A 16355-nucleotide genomic window follows, 5' to 3' on the forward strand; every position below is an offset into this window, starting at 1 on the left:
ATCTTTCAAACCCTACCTGAAGATGTGATGCTTCAGATGGCCAAGTATTCGGAACCGAAAGATGTTTGGGAAGCGTTAAGAGTTCGTTATCTTGGTGCAGAAAGAACTCAGAAAGCTCGTGTTCAAATGCTAAGAACCGAGTTAGATGCATTAAAGATGGGGGAGACAGAAAGTATTGATGATTACGCAGCGAAGTTGGGTGGAGTACAGTCAAAGTACAAGAGCTTGGGAGCGGTACTTGAAGAAGAGGTTTTGGTAAGAAAGTTCTTGAACTCTATGCCGGATAAATATTTACCTGTTGTTTCTTCGATGGAGCTACTCGCAGACATCGAAACGATGGCGTTTGAAGATGTGGTTGGACGTTTAAAGACATATGAAGAAAGAAACAAGTTCAAGAATGTGAATGGAAGTTCATCCCAAAGTCAGCTCATGTTCACCCAAAACGAAAAGAAAGTTGAAAACTACCGAGGACATGGTAGAGGCCGTGGAAGATACAACGGACGAGGAAGAGGGAACCAAAGATGGAATGGTGAGCGTAAGAATGATGAACGGGGTGAATACCAGAAAAAGAACCCTGGAGAATGGGAAGATAGAAGGAAGTATGTAACGTGCTACAACTGTGATAAGATTAGGCACTACTCGAATGAATGTAAGGAATCGAGTAAATGGAATGATGAAGTGAATTTGACAAAGAAAGAAGATGATGTTGATCCTTCTTTGCTAATGGTAGTTTGTTCAATAAAGAAAGTAAGTTAGAATGAAGTAAGGGTTATTCCTGGTGTGTTTGAAAAGGATGAAAAGAATGAAAGTACATGGTACTTAGACAATGGTGCAAGTCATCATATGTCAGGAAAGAAAGAGTTTTTTACTACCTTGGATGAAGGAGTTTCGGATCAAGTGAAGTTTGGTGATGGATCCGAGATCGAGATCAAAGGTAAAGGTAATGTGATTGTGGTAAGTAATACTGGTGAAAAGAAAACGTTTTGTGATGTTTACTATATCCCTAAGTTGAAGACCAATCTTCTTAGCTTGGGAAAGTTGGATGAAGAATGATGTAAGATTGAAATAGCCAATAGGACATTGAGGCTATATGATCAAAAAGATAGATTGTTGATGAAGGTTCAGAGAAATCTGAATAAGACGTACAACATCAAGCTTCAGGTATGTTGTAATCCTAACAAGTTTGAAGTTGAAAAGAAAGAAAGTTATAATGTGAAACCGATTATGAAAGTGAAGGATATTCGGTTTGGAGCAATCCCGAATGACTTGTTTGGAGTTAGTGAAAGTATTGGTCAAGAACGAGTCGATGAGAAGAAGCGATTTGAGAAAGAAAATGACGATGTAGTTTCAAAGTTAAGTACGGAATGAACAAATGCTAAGTTTGAAGAATCGGTGAAGCAAGTATGCTATAGTCAGTTGAAAAGAAGAAATAAAAGTAAGAAGATGAATAATTCAAGATTAAGGGGGTGAATGAAGGATTAATCTTGAATTAATAATATAGTTAAGGGTTTTATTTTGTTAAGTTATAATTTAGTTATTTGAATTGTAGTAGGTTTATGAAAGGTATGTCTTGGAGAGCAAGTTTAGTGAGTCTATAAATAGGGTCTAGATTATTAGTTTTATTTGTGATAGTTAGGGGAGAGTTAAGAGAGAGTGGAGAGGGTTAAGGAGTCTCATCTCCATGTATGTTTGATAAGTTCGTGAAGTTCGTTTGATTATATGAAAAGAGTCACGGGTTGTTACCCCAATATCTTGTTGTATAATTGCGTACCTGGAGGATGAATTCGATCAATGATGCAAACCTGTAATCATGATTTCAATATTGGTTTCTTGAACATTTGTCTGGATTAATCTCTGAATCATGAATCACTTTCAGATAAACCTATTTGCGGGTTACACGCAATAATTTATCGGATAAGACAGAGATTTTTCTGTAGTTAGAATCGAATATTGATGATTCTATGTGATGATGAAGAACCAGAGAAGAAGTAATCGTCTTCTCTTTCTGTACATACGATTGATGTAATCATGTTATCCAGGGAATGAAAATATTGATTAATATATTAATCCAATTCCCTAATGAGCCCAAATAGATTAACTAAAAGCCCATTTAACATTACACATAAGCCCATGTATAATACCAAATAACAAAGCCCAATAACATTATGATTAAACAAGCCCGCACTCCCGCATCACCTAACTTGTTTAATCTCTTAACGTTATTTCCTCGATCGACAAGTTAATCCAACAACACTAAAATAACCAACATATCTCGTGTTCGTTTGTTTGATAAGTTCGTTTGATATGATTGTTTGATCTGTCTGGGCCAACATATAGAACTATTTGTGAATGTTGTTGGGCTTAAATCTACATGCAATAAAAGTTACACAAGTAAGATTAGGATGTGTTTATTTATTTTTTTACTTACGCAAGATCATATTTAAAAATGTTGCTGCAATGGTCACTTAGGTAGACCCTTTAAGCCAGATGCGCATACGAGCATCAGGACGAACGCCTTGACGTTTGTGAGCATTCTGTAGTGGGAGGAAATCTTTATCGTCAAAACAAATGCCCTTACTATGAGAATAAATGCATCATTTTTAAAGCATCGTTTAGTCGGTAATTAGCTCACAACGACACCTATGCAAGTATGTAGGCCCGTTTTTTTTTACATAAAACTATATAGACATGATTGGTTTTCATATTTCATATTTAACAAGTGACTTGGTTACTTAACGAGCTCCTCCTCTTTGGCTTCTTCCAACTCTCGTAGCCCGCCAACCTTCTGCTCAATCTCCTCAATCAACTCTTCACGCCACAATGCAGCTCTCGCTTTCTCTTCTATATCCTCTTGCTGCGACAAATATAATATATCAACATTAACATATCCGACATAAATCTTTGTAAGTTCCTTAATGAGACCGTCTTACAAAAAACACTATTCATTATACAAATTATTCTATAAAGTTGGAAGCAACTTATGTAACATACCTTTTCATACACCCAGTGCCCTGTTCCATCTCCTCCATCCTTCCTATAATATTCTGAATCATAATACGGATCCTAGCACATTTAATGGTCCTATGGTTAGTATCAGTAGCGAAACCATAAACTTTAAAAAATAGAAAGCATTAACAATGTTGCTAACTTGCTATAACTTATGTTTTTATTTTTTTGGGGTTATATAAACAAACGATTGTAACTCACTTACCTTTGTTGAACCGAAGAAACAACAACCCCAAACCGTAAACATAATGTACAAAGTATCTACAACAAGCACGAAACACGAATTAACATAGAATTAACTTCAAAAAATGTCAACTTATAGAGTGAAAGTTATACAAGACTCACATATGTTCTTGATGGTTTGATCATTGAGATGCCATATAGATTTGTGAGTGATGAGGTCTCTTTGGCCTTCCATGTGCTCAACTAAAACCGCCATTAGTGTCAAATCCGGTAGAGCATTCAATCTACTGATCCTTTTGCTGTCTTCACCTATAGATTGCTGTATATGTTCATATGAATACATTCCATCAACATGTCAGAAGACTCATAACCAATATAAACTACAAGATGATGAGTACAATCTAGTTACCAATTTTTTATTTTTTTAGGGTACAATTTTTATTTTTTTTACTTTGTTTGAAAAACAAAAATTTCTCACTAAACTCAAAACGATTAGAGTAGAGTGACAGACAAACAGACAACAAACGATTACCAAATGGAAGCCACTGATGAATCTTGAGCCTGCAAGTTGCCTGAGCTGAAGGGTGAAAATAAAGAAACATGAATAAGTTTAACACATCACAGCAAATAAAAATAAAAATTAAATTGGGATGATTAATTAATACTGATTTTGGCTCCATTTTTGTCTGGAAAGAAGGCTTATGATGGATGTGAGAGTTGATAATTTTAAAGCTCATAATAGCTTCAGCCATTGTGATGAAGAGAAGGATAAAGATTGAGCTTCCTGCTCAAAGTTTAGTTTTTTGTATTTTTTTTCTTCACATTTTTGTATTGTTTTACTTGGTGGGAAAGAGGATAAGGAGCCCATTTGTAGCCACCCTTTCTATTTATCTCACAACCTGAATTTTTTAAAAGTGTGTATTTTATAAAATAATTTTTAAAACTGATGTAATTCTTTTTCAAACATTTTAAAGGTGTTACTGCATTTTTTAAAAGTTTGTTGTAACAAGTCAATCACTTTAACAAGCTCGTGCAGTACCTTGAACGAGCCAAAGCTGACCTCAAGCTACGCTGTCTAATACATGGAAGTCCAAATGAGGTGAAATGTAAAAATACACAAGGCTCGACTGTTGGACGTAATTTCCATCTTAATAGGTTTGTCACGTGTAGGTCACCGGGTTTAATCTATTGAGCCTATGAATTCATTAATATTGTAATCGATTTATGGGGTTGTGATTATGGTTATTGTATTATGAGAGAGATTATTGTATACAAGTTTTGAGCTAGTTTCTTGATTATAATAATACAAGAGGTTTACCTAAATATTGTGTGCTCGTTTGTGTTTCCGTTATCATTCGTTCTTGAATTGGTATCAAAATTATAATGAGCTTCTCATACGAGGCTCGAGCTTCATCTCGATAGCTAAATGTGTTTTATTTGTGGCTCGGACTCAGTCCAGGCTTGAGAAAAGCTCGACTCATTTCGAGCTCAAGTAGCTCGCAAGCGGCTCTGCTCCGCTCGACTCCTTTAATCCCTTAACTTTGACTATAATAATAAATAATAAAAGGTTGGGCCGGGTTAGACATTTTCTAACTAAACAGACTAAACAAATCAACCAAAACATAATAAGTTTTAGCGAGTAAAAGTTATAATCTAAAATCTGGTAACATTAATATTGTGTCACGCATGGATTCCAAGCACATAGTATTTAATATACAATTTAATGTGCACGAAATAAATTCACAATATTTACAAATGTTATTTATGAACCCTCATCAATTCGATGTAGTTAGTATGTCATATGGCCCAGCCCGTCACGCAGCACACGGCACAACTTTACTACAAAAAGCACATTTGGCGCATGTTAGCAAGCACTGCCCCAATGCACCTATCTAGATACACATTAATATCAAGTTGTATATACCGGTTGTAATGAAGTTATAAACATACTTACCGAATTATAAACAGCTTGTAATCTTGGTGTAAACTTGTTTAACGAGTTATTAAAGGTTTGTAATAAATGGGTTGTATGGTTGGCGGGTTAACCTTAAAATTATCTTTTAACTTATATTCTATGTTTAAACAGGCTGACAATCAACTTTATATTAAACAAATCAATCCAAATAAAACAATGGCTATCATATGAATTATTATTATTATTATTATTATTATTATTATTATTATTATTATTATTATTATTATTATTATTATTATATTCTATGTTTAAACAGGCTGACAATCAACTATCATAATAATAATAGAATTATTATTATTATTATTATTATTATTATTATTATTATTATTATTATATAATACAATTACTAAGTTTGGTGCCGCAAAGTTTCGATTGGGCAACTTTGAGGCACCTTATTAGTCCTTTTTAGTTTGTTTTAATTTTGTTACGTAACAAACGTAAAGAAAACCGATCGAACACTACTTATCGGTCCTATTTGGTTTGTTTTAGTTCGGTCTGTAACATACGTAACGACAACCGACCGAAAGTCAGTTACGTTTTGTTTTAGTTTCATTACCGTAACAAACGTGGTTAAAACCGACTGAATGCCAATTTTGTTTTTTGTTTTTGTTTTTGTTTCGATACCGTAACGAATGTGACATAAGCCAACCGAATTTGCGTAGACTCACCGTCTCAACGCCCGAGATAGACAACGGTAGGGTTTTACCAACGACCGAGTTTTACCGGCCGGCGCCACTTGGTGCATCTCAAATTTTATTATTTTTTTGTTTTTGTTTAATTTGGTTTTAGTTCTGGTATAATAACACATGTGACTGAAACTGACCGTGTTCATGTCGACTTACCGCCTCACCCTTGCGACCAATAACTCGTGGATTTTACCATTGCCCGGGTTTTTCCAACATGCCCCGACGTAACACGCCAGATAAAATGCTAGTTTTATTATTAAAGAGGAGATTTCATGCCGCGAGAGTTTCTACCAAGTTAAGTGGCACATAGCCATTAGTCACGCCAACGTGTATATTTGTTATTATCTAAAACTTTATTTTGGGATGATTTCCTTTTAACAACCAGCCCAGTTATAAAATTTGAGTATTTTGGGTAATGTATGGCATGCTAGCGTAATTTATATACCTTGTGTAATATATGTAATTTTCTTTATTTTATGATAGGGTAATTAATGTAATGTGGGTAATTTGTGTAATTGATGTAGATGTATCTAGTGTTTTAAAAACCGGTTCAAACCGGCCGGTTAAACCGGATTTCGCACATTATGCCGGTATTTTGAGTCCGGTATTTTTGTCTGGTTTGCTAAAACATCGTGCCGGCGGTTTTTGTCTAAAATCCCGGTTTTTACTGCCAAACTGATTTTATATCTGATAAATATTTGATATTTGCGGCCCATAACTTTTCAATATTACTTTTAACCCAACAATTAACATTTAAACGTGTAAACTTTAAGACTATTTTTTTAAAATTAAACGTTTTTGCATTATTTTTTTAATATAGATTAACTTTTAGATTAATGGAATCATTTACTTTTAGGTTATTTTTGGACTGAAATTACATTTATAGGAAATTATAACGTAAACTATTCAACCGGTTGAACCTTTTGGTATGACCCGGTTTAACCAGTTGTATCATTTTTCAGCCCTATTCGGTACAAGTAAAATACAGGTTTTTAAAACATTGGATGTATATGTTATTTTGGATAATTTGTGTAACTTGGGTAAATTGTATAATTTGTGTAGCTTCGGTAAGTTATGTACTTTGTGTATTTTGGGTAAGTTACGTATTTGTGTATGTAATTCACTACAAGTGTAGAAAGCAAAGAAGAAAAAATGAATCACTTAGAACATACCAAAACAATTTTAAAAAGTAAATAATGGTTTTCGAATAATGTGTTAGTCGAAATGATTAGTTAAGAAACAAAATGTTAGTAAAAATGTTTTTAGATTTTTTTTCTTGTTGCTGTAATAGTTTTTTAGGTAGTTTTGTTTTTAACATATTTAAATATATGTCGAAATGTTTTTTTCTTTTTATTTTTGTACAATATATTGTTTTTATTATTTAAAAATTTGGTCAAACTATAATTAGAAAAATACCCTTTTCATATATAATACTATATTTTTTCTTTCATCTCTAAATATTATAATATGATTTAATCAAAATAACAAAAAACTAAAGATTATTAAATGAGTGGTCACAATTGATTATTAAACTTCTTAAAATTTATTTAGTTGTCAAGTTATCAAATGAATTATATTATTATTATTACTAATTTGTTATTTTATTATTAGGCTGAGGGGTGCGGAGCGCTAGTCAGGACGCGAGAGGGAGTTCGCTCGCGCCCCGGGGCGCGAGAGCCACACCACCGGGGCGCTAGAGGGGCGCGAGAGGGGCGCGAGAGCGGAAAACGAGGCTGGCGCCAGGAGGCTCGCGGGACAGGTTGAGCGTGAGGGGTGTCTTGGGATGCAAAATAGAGCCGTTGGGGTTTAAGCTGGGTGTCTTGGGAATGTTTCAGCATATATATATATATATATATATATATATATTCGTGCAGAAAAGCTTCAATTCAACCACCGAGTGTAGGTGACGCCGATGGTGGTGGAGGTTACGGTGGTGGTGAGGAGGAGGAGAGAGAGTGAAGGTGCCATGGTTTTGACCGGATTCCGGTGGAGGTTACGGTGGTGGTGAGGAGGAGGAGAGAGAGTGAAGGTGCCATGGTTTTGACCGGATTCCGGTGGAGGTTACGGTGGTGGTGAGGAGGAGGAGAGAGAGTGAAGGTGCCATGGTTTTGACCGGATTCCGGGTTGAGAAATTCCGGTTTTGACCGGATTCCGATTGAGTTTTTGAAGACCGGATTCGTTGAGGTTTTGACCGGATTCCGATTGAGTTTTTGAGAAATTCCGGATTCGTTGGGTAATACATTTATAAAAAAAAAAAAAAAACCGCTCGCGCCCCCTCTCGCGCCCCTCCACACCATGCCCCGGGGCGCTATCACCACTACCAATACCCATCTTATCAAGTTTCTCTCTCTGCCACACGTCACAATATTATTGGATGACGCCCCCACTCACGCCCCCTCTCGCGCCCCCCACACCCCTCAGCCTTAAAGAAGATTTTTCATGCCGCGAGAGTTTCTATCAAGTTAAGTGGCACATCGCCATTAGTCACACCAACTTTTATGTTAGTTATTATCTAAAACTTGGTTATTTTAATACCGTGTCATGGCAATGATTCCAAACATAATGAAAATTCACGAAATAAATTTTATCTAATAATGAAAATTCACGAAATAAATTTTATCTAAAACTTGGTTATTTTAAGCGCATGTATATAATGAAAATTCACGAAATAAATTTTATCTAAAACTTGGTTATTTTAAGCGCACGTATATAATGAAAATTCATTTAAGTTGAAAAATCCTGTGAAAATTTTATGTAATATTGTTTTTTGATAGAATTACAAATTTTGTCCTTTAAAAAAAGTCAAATTACGGTTCGTGTCCTTTTTTTAGTTTCTTTGCAGACGGTGTCATTTAAACATTTTTTCCTACACGTTATGTCCTTTACGCTAATTGGGTTAGAAAAACTCAGTTAAATACCCTCACGTGAGAAGCATGTGAGGGCATTTTTGTCTTTTCGTCTGTACCTACAACTTCATCTTCTTCTTCTTCATTTTGCGGATCTCAATCACACAGTTCTATAATATACACCACTGCACACTATTATAACATGTCACTCATTTCAAAAATCAGAAATTAAAACCCTAAAAAAGAGGTATTTTGTGATCTACACAAGAACCCTAATTCCAATTCTCCAATCTTCAATTCAATGCAATTCATTGATTCATGAAAGGAACCAAGCGGCTTGGCGTATCGGAACCCACTGCAGACACCAATTCGTATGGTGTATCGAAACCCACTGCAGACCGACGGTCCTCACCATCGACGTCAGCATTGAGGACGGCGGTGGATGAGGTGGTGGTGGTGGTGGTGGTTAGAGATGGGAGGTTGACGGCGGTGGGGAGTGGGAGGAGGACAGTGGCGGTTGGAGATGGGAGGTTGACAGCGGCGGTGGGGAGTGGGAGGAGAACGGTGGCGGTTGAAGATGGGTGGTTGACGGTGGCGGGGAGTGGGAGGAGGACGGTGGCGGTTGAAGATGGGTGCTTGACGGCGACGGTGGGGAGTGGGAGGAGGACGGCCGGCGGCGGTTGGAAATGGGTGGTTGACGGCGGCGGTGGTGTTTGTGAGGGTTTCAAGGGATTTGGGAGTGATGATGATTAGTGGGTTGAATGAAATGGAATGGAATCTGCAATGGAGTGGTTGTGGTATGGTGATGGTGTGGTGATGGTGGTGGCTTAAAGAGAGAAAGATGTTATAAATTTGCAGGTATAGACGAAAAGACAAAAATGCCCTCACATGCTTCTCACGTGAGGGTATTTACTGAGTTTTTATAACCCAGTTAGCGTAAAGGACATAACGTGTAGAAAAAAAATGTTGAAAGGACACCGCCTGCAAAGAAACTAAAAAAAGGACACGAACCGTAATTTGGTATTTTTTAAAGTACAAAATTTATAATTCTGTCTTGTTTTTTTACATATGTAATATATGTTGTTACATTTAATATAAAACATCGTAAAATAAAAATAAAGAAGAAGTTTGTTTCATATGTTTTTTTAACTATTAAACATATTTTTAGGAGGGATAAAATGTAACTTTACTTTTACATTTTTATTAACTTTATTTTTGAACCGTAAGTTTCAAACTTTAAACAAAAACATATGGTTAAGAATGAGTTTTTAGAGTTTTTTCAACTCAAGTGGATTTTTTATTTTCTCCTAACTCCATATACTAATATTTAACGTATATTCGCCTTTAACACCCGAGTAAGCCTTCAGATACAGATTATCAACCAACCATTATTTTATTAACATGTACATACTGCCCAATTGAACCGGTTATACAGGATTTTTGTAAGACAACTGGTATTTAGAGCCCAGTATATTTGTGCGTTTTGCTAGAACATCATATTGCTGATTTTTTTAAATATATCGGTTTAAACCGGCGAATCTTTTTTAAACCCAAGAAAAGTTTGATCTTTTTTGCAGCCTATATTTTTTAAAAATGACTTTTAACTTAGTGATAAATTCGAAACGAGTAAACAAAGTAAACAACGATTTATGGTTGGTTTATTTACATCTTTTAAAATTGATTAATTTTATATACAAAGCATAAATATCTTACTTAACTCGATTATTGTTCACGTGTAACGCCCGGTCCATGAATAAAAAACTAGCCTTTAAAACATTGCAACCGACCACACTGTTTGACAACAAAAAAGTGAAAAACACATTGGGCGCATGTTAGCAAACCCGACGCCCAGATCACGTTAGCAACAATACATCAACATCAACATCAACATCAACATCAACATCATCATTACGTACGATAAGACTCTTAAAATCTGGTTTTCATCAATTCCATCTTTGAACCCAAATCCCATTTTTTTCTTCACCCTCATTACTATTAATAATAATAATAATATTAATTATTAATATTCCCTTCAATTCCAATGGCGAAGACAGGGTTATTCGATCTTGAAAACCACTTTTCGTTCTACGGGGCGTACCATAGCAACCCAGTCAACATATTCATCCACATGTTATTCGTTTGGCCGATAGTATTCACAGCGCTTGTGTTTCTCTATTTCACACCCACTTTGGTTCATGTTTTGTTGCCGCATGGGTTGGTTTTGAACTATGGGTTCTTGTTTACTGTCATCTATGCCGGTTTTTATGTCTGTTTGGATGTCAAAGCCGGTTCGGTTGCCGGTTTGTTGTGTTTTGTTTGTTGGGTGTTTGGGAGTTTTCTTGCTCAGCATTTGGGCTTCTCTGTTGCTTGGAAGGTAATTTTTTATTTTATTTTTTGGGTTTTTTTTATTGATTATGATAATATTTATGCAGTTTTTGTTGAATTTGAGATATGTTTGTAGGTTAATTACGATGGTTTTTTTATTTTTATTTTTATTTTTTGTTGAATTAGAATTAAATTTGTGTTGTTTTGTAGGAATTGATAGTAATATTTTAGTTTAATTTTATTTTTCTTTATTATTATTATTTTATGCAATTTATAGTGAGTTTAATTTTTCAAGATTGGATTAGATGAACTTTAGCTGTTAATTTGGGTTAATTATTATGCAGTTTTTTTTAATTTATGTTATGTTTGCAGGCTAATTATGATTTTTTCTTTTTATTTATTTTTTATTTTTTTACTTTTTGTTGGATTAGAATTGAATTTGTGTTGTTTTCTAGGAATTGATAGTAATATTTTAGTTTATTTTAAATTTGTTATTGTTATTATTATAATTATTTATATTATGCAGTTTATATTGAATTTGATGTTTCTAGATTGGATTAGGTGAACTTTAGCTGTTAATATGGGGCTGTATTATTTTATTATGCAGTTTTTGTTGAATTTGAGTTATGTTTGTAGGTTAATATGCTGGTTTTTTGTTACTTTTTGTTAAATTGGAATTCAATTTGTGTTGTTTTGTTGGAATTGATTGTAAAATTTTAGTTTGTTTTGATTTTATTACCAGTTTTTAAGGTTGTGTAGGTATTGACTAGAGGAAGATGATAGAAGTTAATGGGTAAAAAACAGGGGTGAAGATTAGTAATAGTTTGGTAGTTTGGTTTTTGTTAATCGCACGTTTATCTCAATAATTAGTTTTGTTACAGCTTGCGTTAAAGGATGGGAATCTAGTAGAGTGAAGTTAGGTTCATCTAGGAGTGTCAATTTCTCACATGACATGGTAATTTGCGGGTTTGGATTTTGTCTAGATGGGTTCAGGTCGGACCCGTGAACACACTTAGGTGAACGTGTCGTGTTTGGGTCAACTTTGTAGGTTGTGGGCTGACCCGATTAATCCATTTATTTTCTGTAAGTACGTTTTATCTCATGGATTAAACTGGTCGGTATTTAATGTCATGTCAAATGTTAAAAGATAAAAAGATGAATGAGTATCAAGTTTCATTGTTTAATATCTAGTTACTTTAGACCTATTTACATTTTTGGTTGTAAATTTGTAATTTACTGTACAAGAAAATAAAATTTTGGGTTACATAGGCAATGTTCGCGTCAATCCGCGAATATAGTGTTGTGTTCGAGTTCATTTCTCTGAACGATTTTAGCTGATCCGTGATCATCTGTTAACTTTTATATGTAAATAGCGCGTCAATTACTGTTACCCGAACATGATTATTACAATAATGATTTAAGTAATTGAATAAAATGATTTACGATGTTGTACGTGATAATTGCCATATTGTTATACACTTGCATCTTGTGTTATCAGTTTGTCCTAGCTGCTCAAGTATTTTGCTGGACCGGACAGTTCATAGGACATGGCGTATTTGAGGTAATTATATGCCATTTTAAACGCTTTGTTCCGTTTCCTCGTTCAAGTTTTATTAATGGAGTTTTATTTTATTTTCTGATCAGAAACGCGCACCTGCATTGTTGGATAACCTCTCACAAGCCTTCTTGATGGCCCCTTTCTTTGTGTTGCTAGAGGTATAATTCGTGTGTGCTGCATATATATTAAACACTATTCGATTTCAGTGTCTTTAAAAAACAATATTGTTGCAGTAATAATCAAAATCTTGTGTTAATTGTTGTTATTGATGATCACAGGGAATGCAAATGACAGTTGGTTATGAACCATATCCGGGGTTCCATAATAGTGTCAAGGCTAAAGTCGACGCCAACATCAAACAGTGGAAGGAAAGTAAGAAAAAGTTGTAAATTATAAGTCAAATGTCACAATGTAAACATTCCAAACGTGTTAGATTTGTGTCACAATGTCGTCGTGCTTTTACTTTGGATAACAAAATAAATTAATTGCGTCGGTGCAAATAACAGTTCTCATTATACTCAAATTTACATTTGGCACCCAATGAAACTATTACCGGGGCTCGGTTTTTGAACTTTGTTAGCTCCCATTGATCTTCTTATTCTTGATACTTGGTTCCAATCTTCCAAACTTGCATAAGTATTAGCAAGAAGAACATAATCACTACTATGATCCGGATCCACCTCGAGAAGTTGCCGTCTCACGTTCTCGGCTAATTTTACATTTCCGTGCATATGACAACCTGACAATAACGTTCTCAAGACAATCGCGTTGCATTTCATCGGCATATTTTGGACCAAATTATAGGCCTCGGTTACCAATCCTGTTCGAGATAACATGTCCACCATGCACCCGTAGTGTTTTATTGTCGGTTTAATATCATATTCATCGGTCATTTTGTCAAAATATTGTTTTCCTTCTCTGATCAACCCGCCATGGCTACACGCGGTTAGGACTCCCAAAAATGTAATGTCATCGGGTTGTACACGTTTTTTGTTTATCATTAACGAAAATAGGGACAATGCATCTTGAACATGACCATGTGTTGCGAGCCCTAATATCATCGTGTTCCATGTTACTATGTTTTTATTATTAACTTTGTCAAAAATTATTTGCGCTTCTCGAATCTCTCCACATCGCGTGTACATATGAATAAGTGAATTAGCAATCGATACATCTTCTATTAAAACCCTTTGATCGATAATCGAGTGAATCCACCTCCCGACCTCTAACGCACCTAACGCAGCACAAGCTGACAACACCACGACCAACGTAGCATCATTGGGCTTTACACGCACCTCCTGCATACGCGAAAACAAGTCAAGCACGTCTTTATGCTTCCCACAACAAACATGACAATCAATTATCGTGTTCCACGCAACCAAATCCGGTTCAGGCATTTCATCGAACAACTGGCGCGCAACAATAACGTCCTTCAACATTCCATACATATGAATCAAGGTATTCCTCACAAAAACATGACACTCAAACCCACGTTTCACCACACTACAATGCACATGTTTCCCTAACAAAACAGACCCAGATTGGCCACTAGCTTTAAGCAAAAACGAAAGGGTAAAATTGTCCACAATGTTAACATTATCAACCATCATCTTATAATAACAAAACACATTATCCACTTGATTCATGTTCACAAACCCTCTAATCATCGTGTTCCAAAGAAACCCATCTGGGTTTCGAACCTTTTCGAATACCCGAATGGCGTAACTCATTAAACATGTATCAGATACAGCACAAAACATGATGATTTTACCCAAAACAAATAGGTTTTGAGTGAACCCGGTTCGGATAATATGAGCATGGAGTTGTTGGATATGTGTTTTGGTGCAAGATTTGTTGAAATTAGAAAGGAGGTGTTGTTCTTTCTTAAAGTAGGTTTTGTCATGTGGGTTTGGGTTTGGAGTGTTGGTGAGTGTTTGTAAAGATTGGGTTGTTAAAGATAGAGATGAAACAAGTTTCCATTTTGATGATTGTTTGATGAGATTGAGGTTGAAGCAGGTTTTCATCGTACTAACAAAATGATTCTGGTTGTGATTCGAATGTTTGGTGGGTTGGGGAGAGATTACGTCATCCTTGATGGAACAAAGATATGTCGTTTTGCATAACAGAGAAGGGAAAAAAATTTTGAAATAGGAGAATGTTAAATGTTAAAATGGTTTTTAGGAGAGATAAAAGTTTTATTAGGAAAAAGCAGATCTGTCATTTAAAATGACGGATGTTAACAAATAAGTGGGTCTTGTCAGATCTTGTCTGGTGAGGTGGATGATTACCAGGTGAATATTATATTCGTGATCCGTCATTTGAAATCATATTCTCATTCCGATCAAAAGCCCGAAAACATCAATTCGAAATTTGGAAAAAAACTTAATGTTGTTAAGTTTTTTTTAACATAGGTCAAATGAAAATAAATAGTGTGAAAGTTGGGACCAGTGACAGCTATTTTCAAAGTTGGGATTATTATCAGCTAACTACATTAAGTTGGGATTATTAAAATCCAATTTGCCAAAAGTTTATAAATTATAAGTTGGTGAAAATAAGCAATCTCAAACACCCCCTAAGATAAGGTACATATTTTACATTTTCAAACTAGTAATAACTTGATGTATAGCTTCATCTAGACGTGCCGATGTGGTTTTCTACATGTACTTTAATTCTCATTATTAGTTAGGCCAATTAGATATAACTATACATAGATTAGATCGGTGTGGCCACCGACTCACTGGTAAATACCACTCCCATGGAATTGGGGCCGACATCGGCAAAGAAATTATGGGATTTCTGCCGATGAATTGTTTTGTTTTTTTCAAAATTTTTCTTAATTATTTAAGTAGCTTAATTAATTTTTAGTTAATAAATTGTTTTTGTTAAAAATTTTTATGAACATCCTGATATAAATGGTTATGAAAACGAATTTGTTTTAAAAACAAAAATATTTTTTTGGTCTCGTAAACAACTTTGACACGTGTTTGGACCGATAAATTTGGCGAAATATATTTACGTTTTTGACTACCCGACAAGGATGGTACATATTTAAGATTTTTTTTAATTTACGTTTACACTTTTTTCATTATTAACAAATGTTTTTAAATATGTTTTGTCGGGAAATTTTTTGTAGCGTTAATTTTACTTTTAAATATTAATTGGAGAATGATGTGACATAAGGGGGAGTATTTCCTCGATAAAGTGGAGTGGAATGGATGTGATGTAACGCTAAGGTGACACTATGAATTGTTGAATTGTGATCCATACCATATAGGGGCTGTTTGGTAACTTTTAAATGATTTCATTGATAGGTTATCTCTTAATCGATTAGAGATAGAGTGTGTTTGATTACACCTTTCATGTGACATGCAATAATTCTAAGACTACCTCTTAATCGACTAGATCTCATATTGATTCAGTATAAAATTGTCAAACAGACCCATAGTCTTAGACTAAAGGGTATGACTCATTTGAGTCACTCCTCCTTATTCGTCACATTAGCTTTTCCTCTATCACTTACCCACAACCTTCAACTAAGGATATGAGTCATTCTCCTCATTTTTCATTTCCTATTTTTTTTATTAAATACAATTTATCTATATTTGTAAAATATATATTTAAACTTATAATTTTATAAAATTAATTGAAACTAAAAATATCCATTAAATAGATTAAACGTTAAAACCAATAATATTTCATACTATATACACATATTTTTTAATGGCAAAGTTGTATATTTATTAATTATAAACCTAAACTTAACCCTCCTTCGTCTT

The 16355-nt window shown here is 34.7% G+C and overlaps 2 protein-coding genes and 1 pseudogene across 2 annotated transcripts; 1 reads left to right on the forward strand and 2 right to left on the reverse strand.

Annotated features, from left to right (window-relative positions):
• Positions 1-2601: 2601 nt before the first annotated feature.
• Positions 2602-4054, reverse strand: LOC143557309 (photosynthetic NDH subunit of subcomplex B 4, chloroplastic-like). The gene is made up of 6 exons (XM_077046419.1): positions 3855-4054; positions 3722-3766; positions 3352-3508; positions 3212-3267; positions 2992-3063; positions 2602-2854 (listed from the first exon to the last, which is right to left on the reverse strand). The coding sequence occupies exons 1-6, from the start codon at positions 3939-3941 to the stop codon at positions 2729-2731; spliced, it is 543 nt and encodes a 180-aa protein (XP_076902534.1). The 5' UTR covers positions 3942-4054; the 3' UTR covers positions 2602-2728.
• Positions 4055-10650: 6596 nt separating this feature from the next.
• LOC143558654 (2-hydroxy-palmitic acid dioxygenase mpo1-like) lies at positions 10651-13100 on the forward strand. Its single transcript, XM_077047455.1, has 4 exons — positions 10651-11070; positions 12520-12582; positions 12666-12737; positions 12858-13100. The coding sequence occupies exons 1-4, from the start codon at positions 10738-10740 to the stop codon at positions 12966-12968; spliced, it is 579 nt and encodes a 192-aa protein (XP_076903570.1). The 5' UTR covers positions 10651-10737; the 3' UTR covers positions 12969-13100.
• Positions 13101-13103: 3 nt separating this feature from the next.
• Positions 13104-14479, reverse strand: LOC143558646 (pentatricopeptide repeat-containing protein At4g21065 pseudogene; annotated as a pseudogene).
• Positions 14480-16355: the final 1876 nt, after the last annotated feature.

The sequence above is a fragment of the Bidens hawaiensis genome, unplaced genomic scaffold, assembly GCF_021521415.1.
Source record: "Bidens hawaiensis isolate Kalapana, Puna unplaced genomic scaffold, B.hawaiensis_p1.1 tig00001087_1, whole genome shotgun sequence".
In the NCBI taxonomy this organism is placed as follows: Eukaryota; Viridiplantae; Streptophyta; class Magnoliopsida; order Asterales; family Asteraceae; genus Bidens; species Bidens hawaiensis.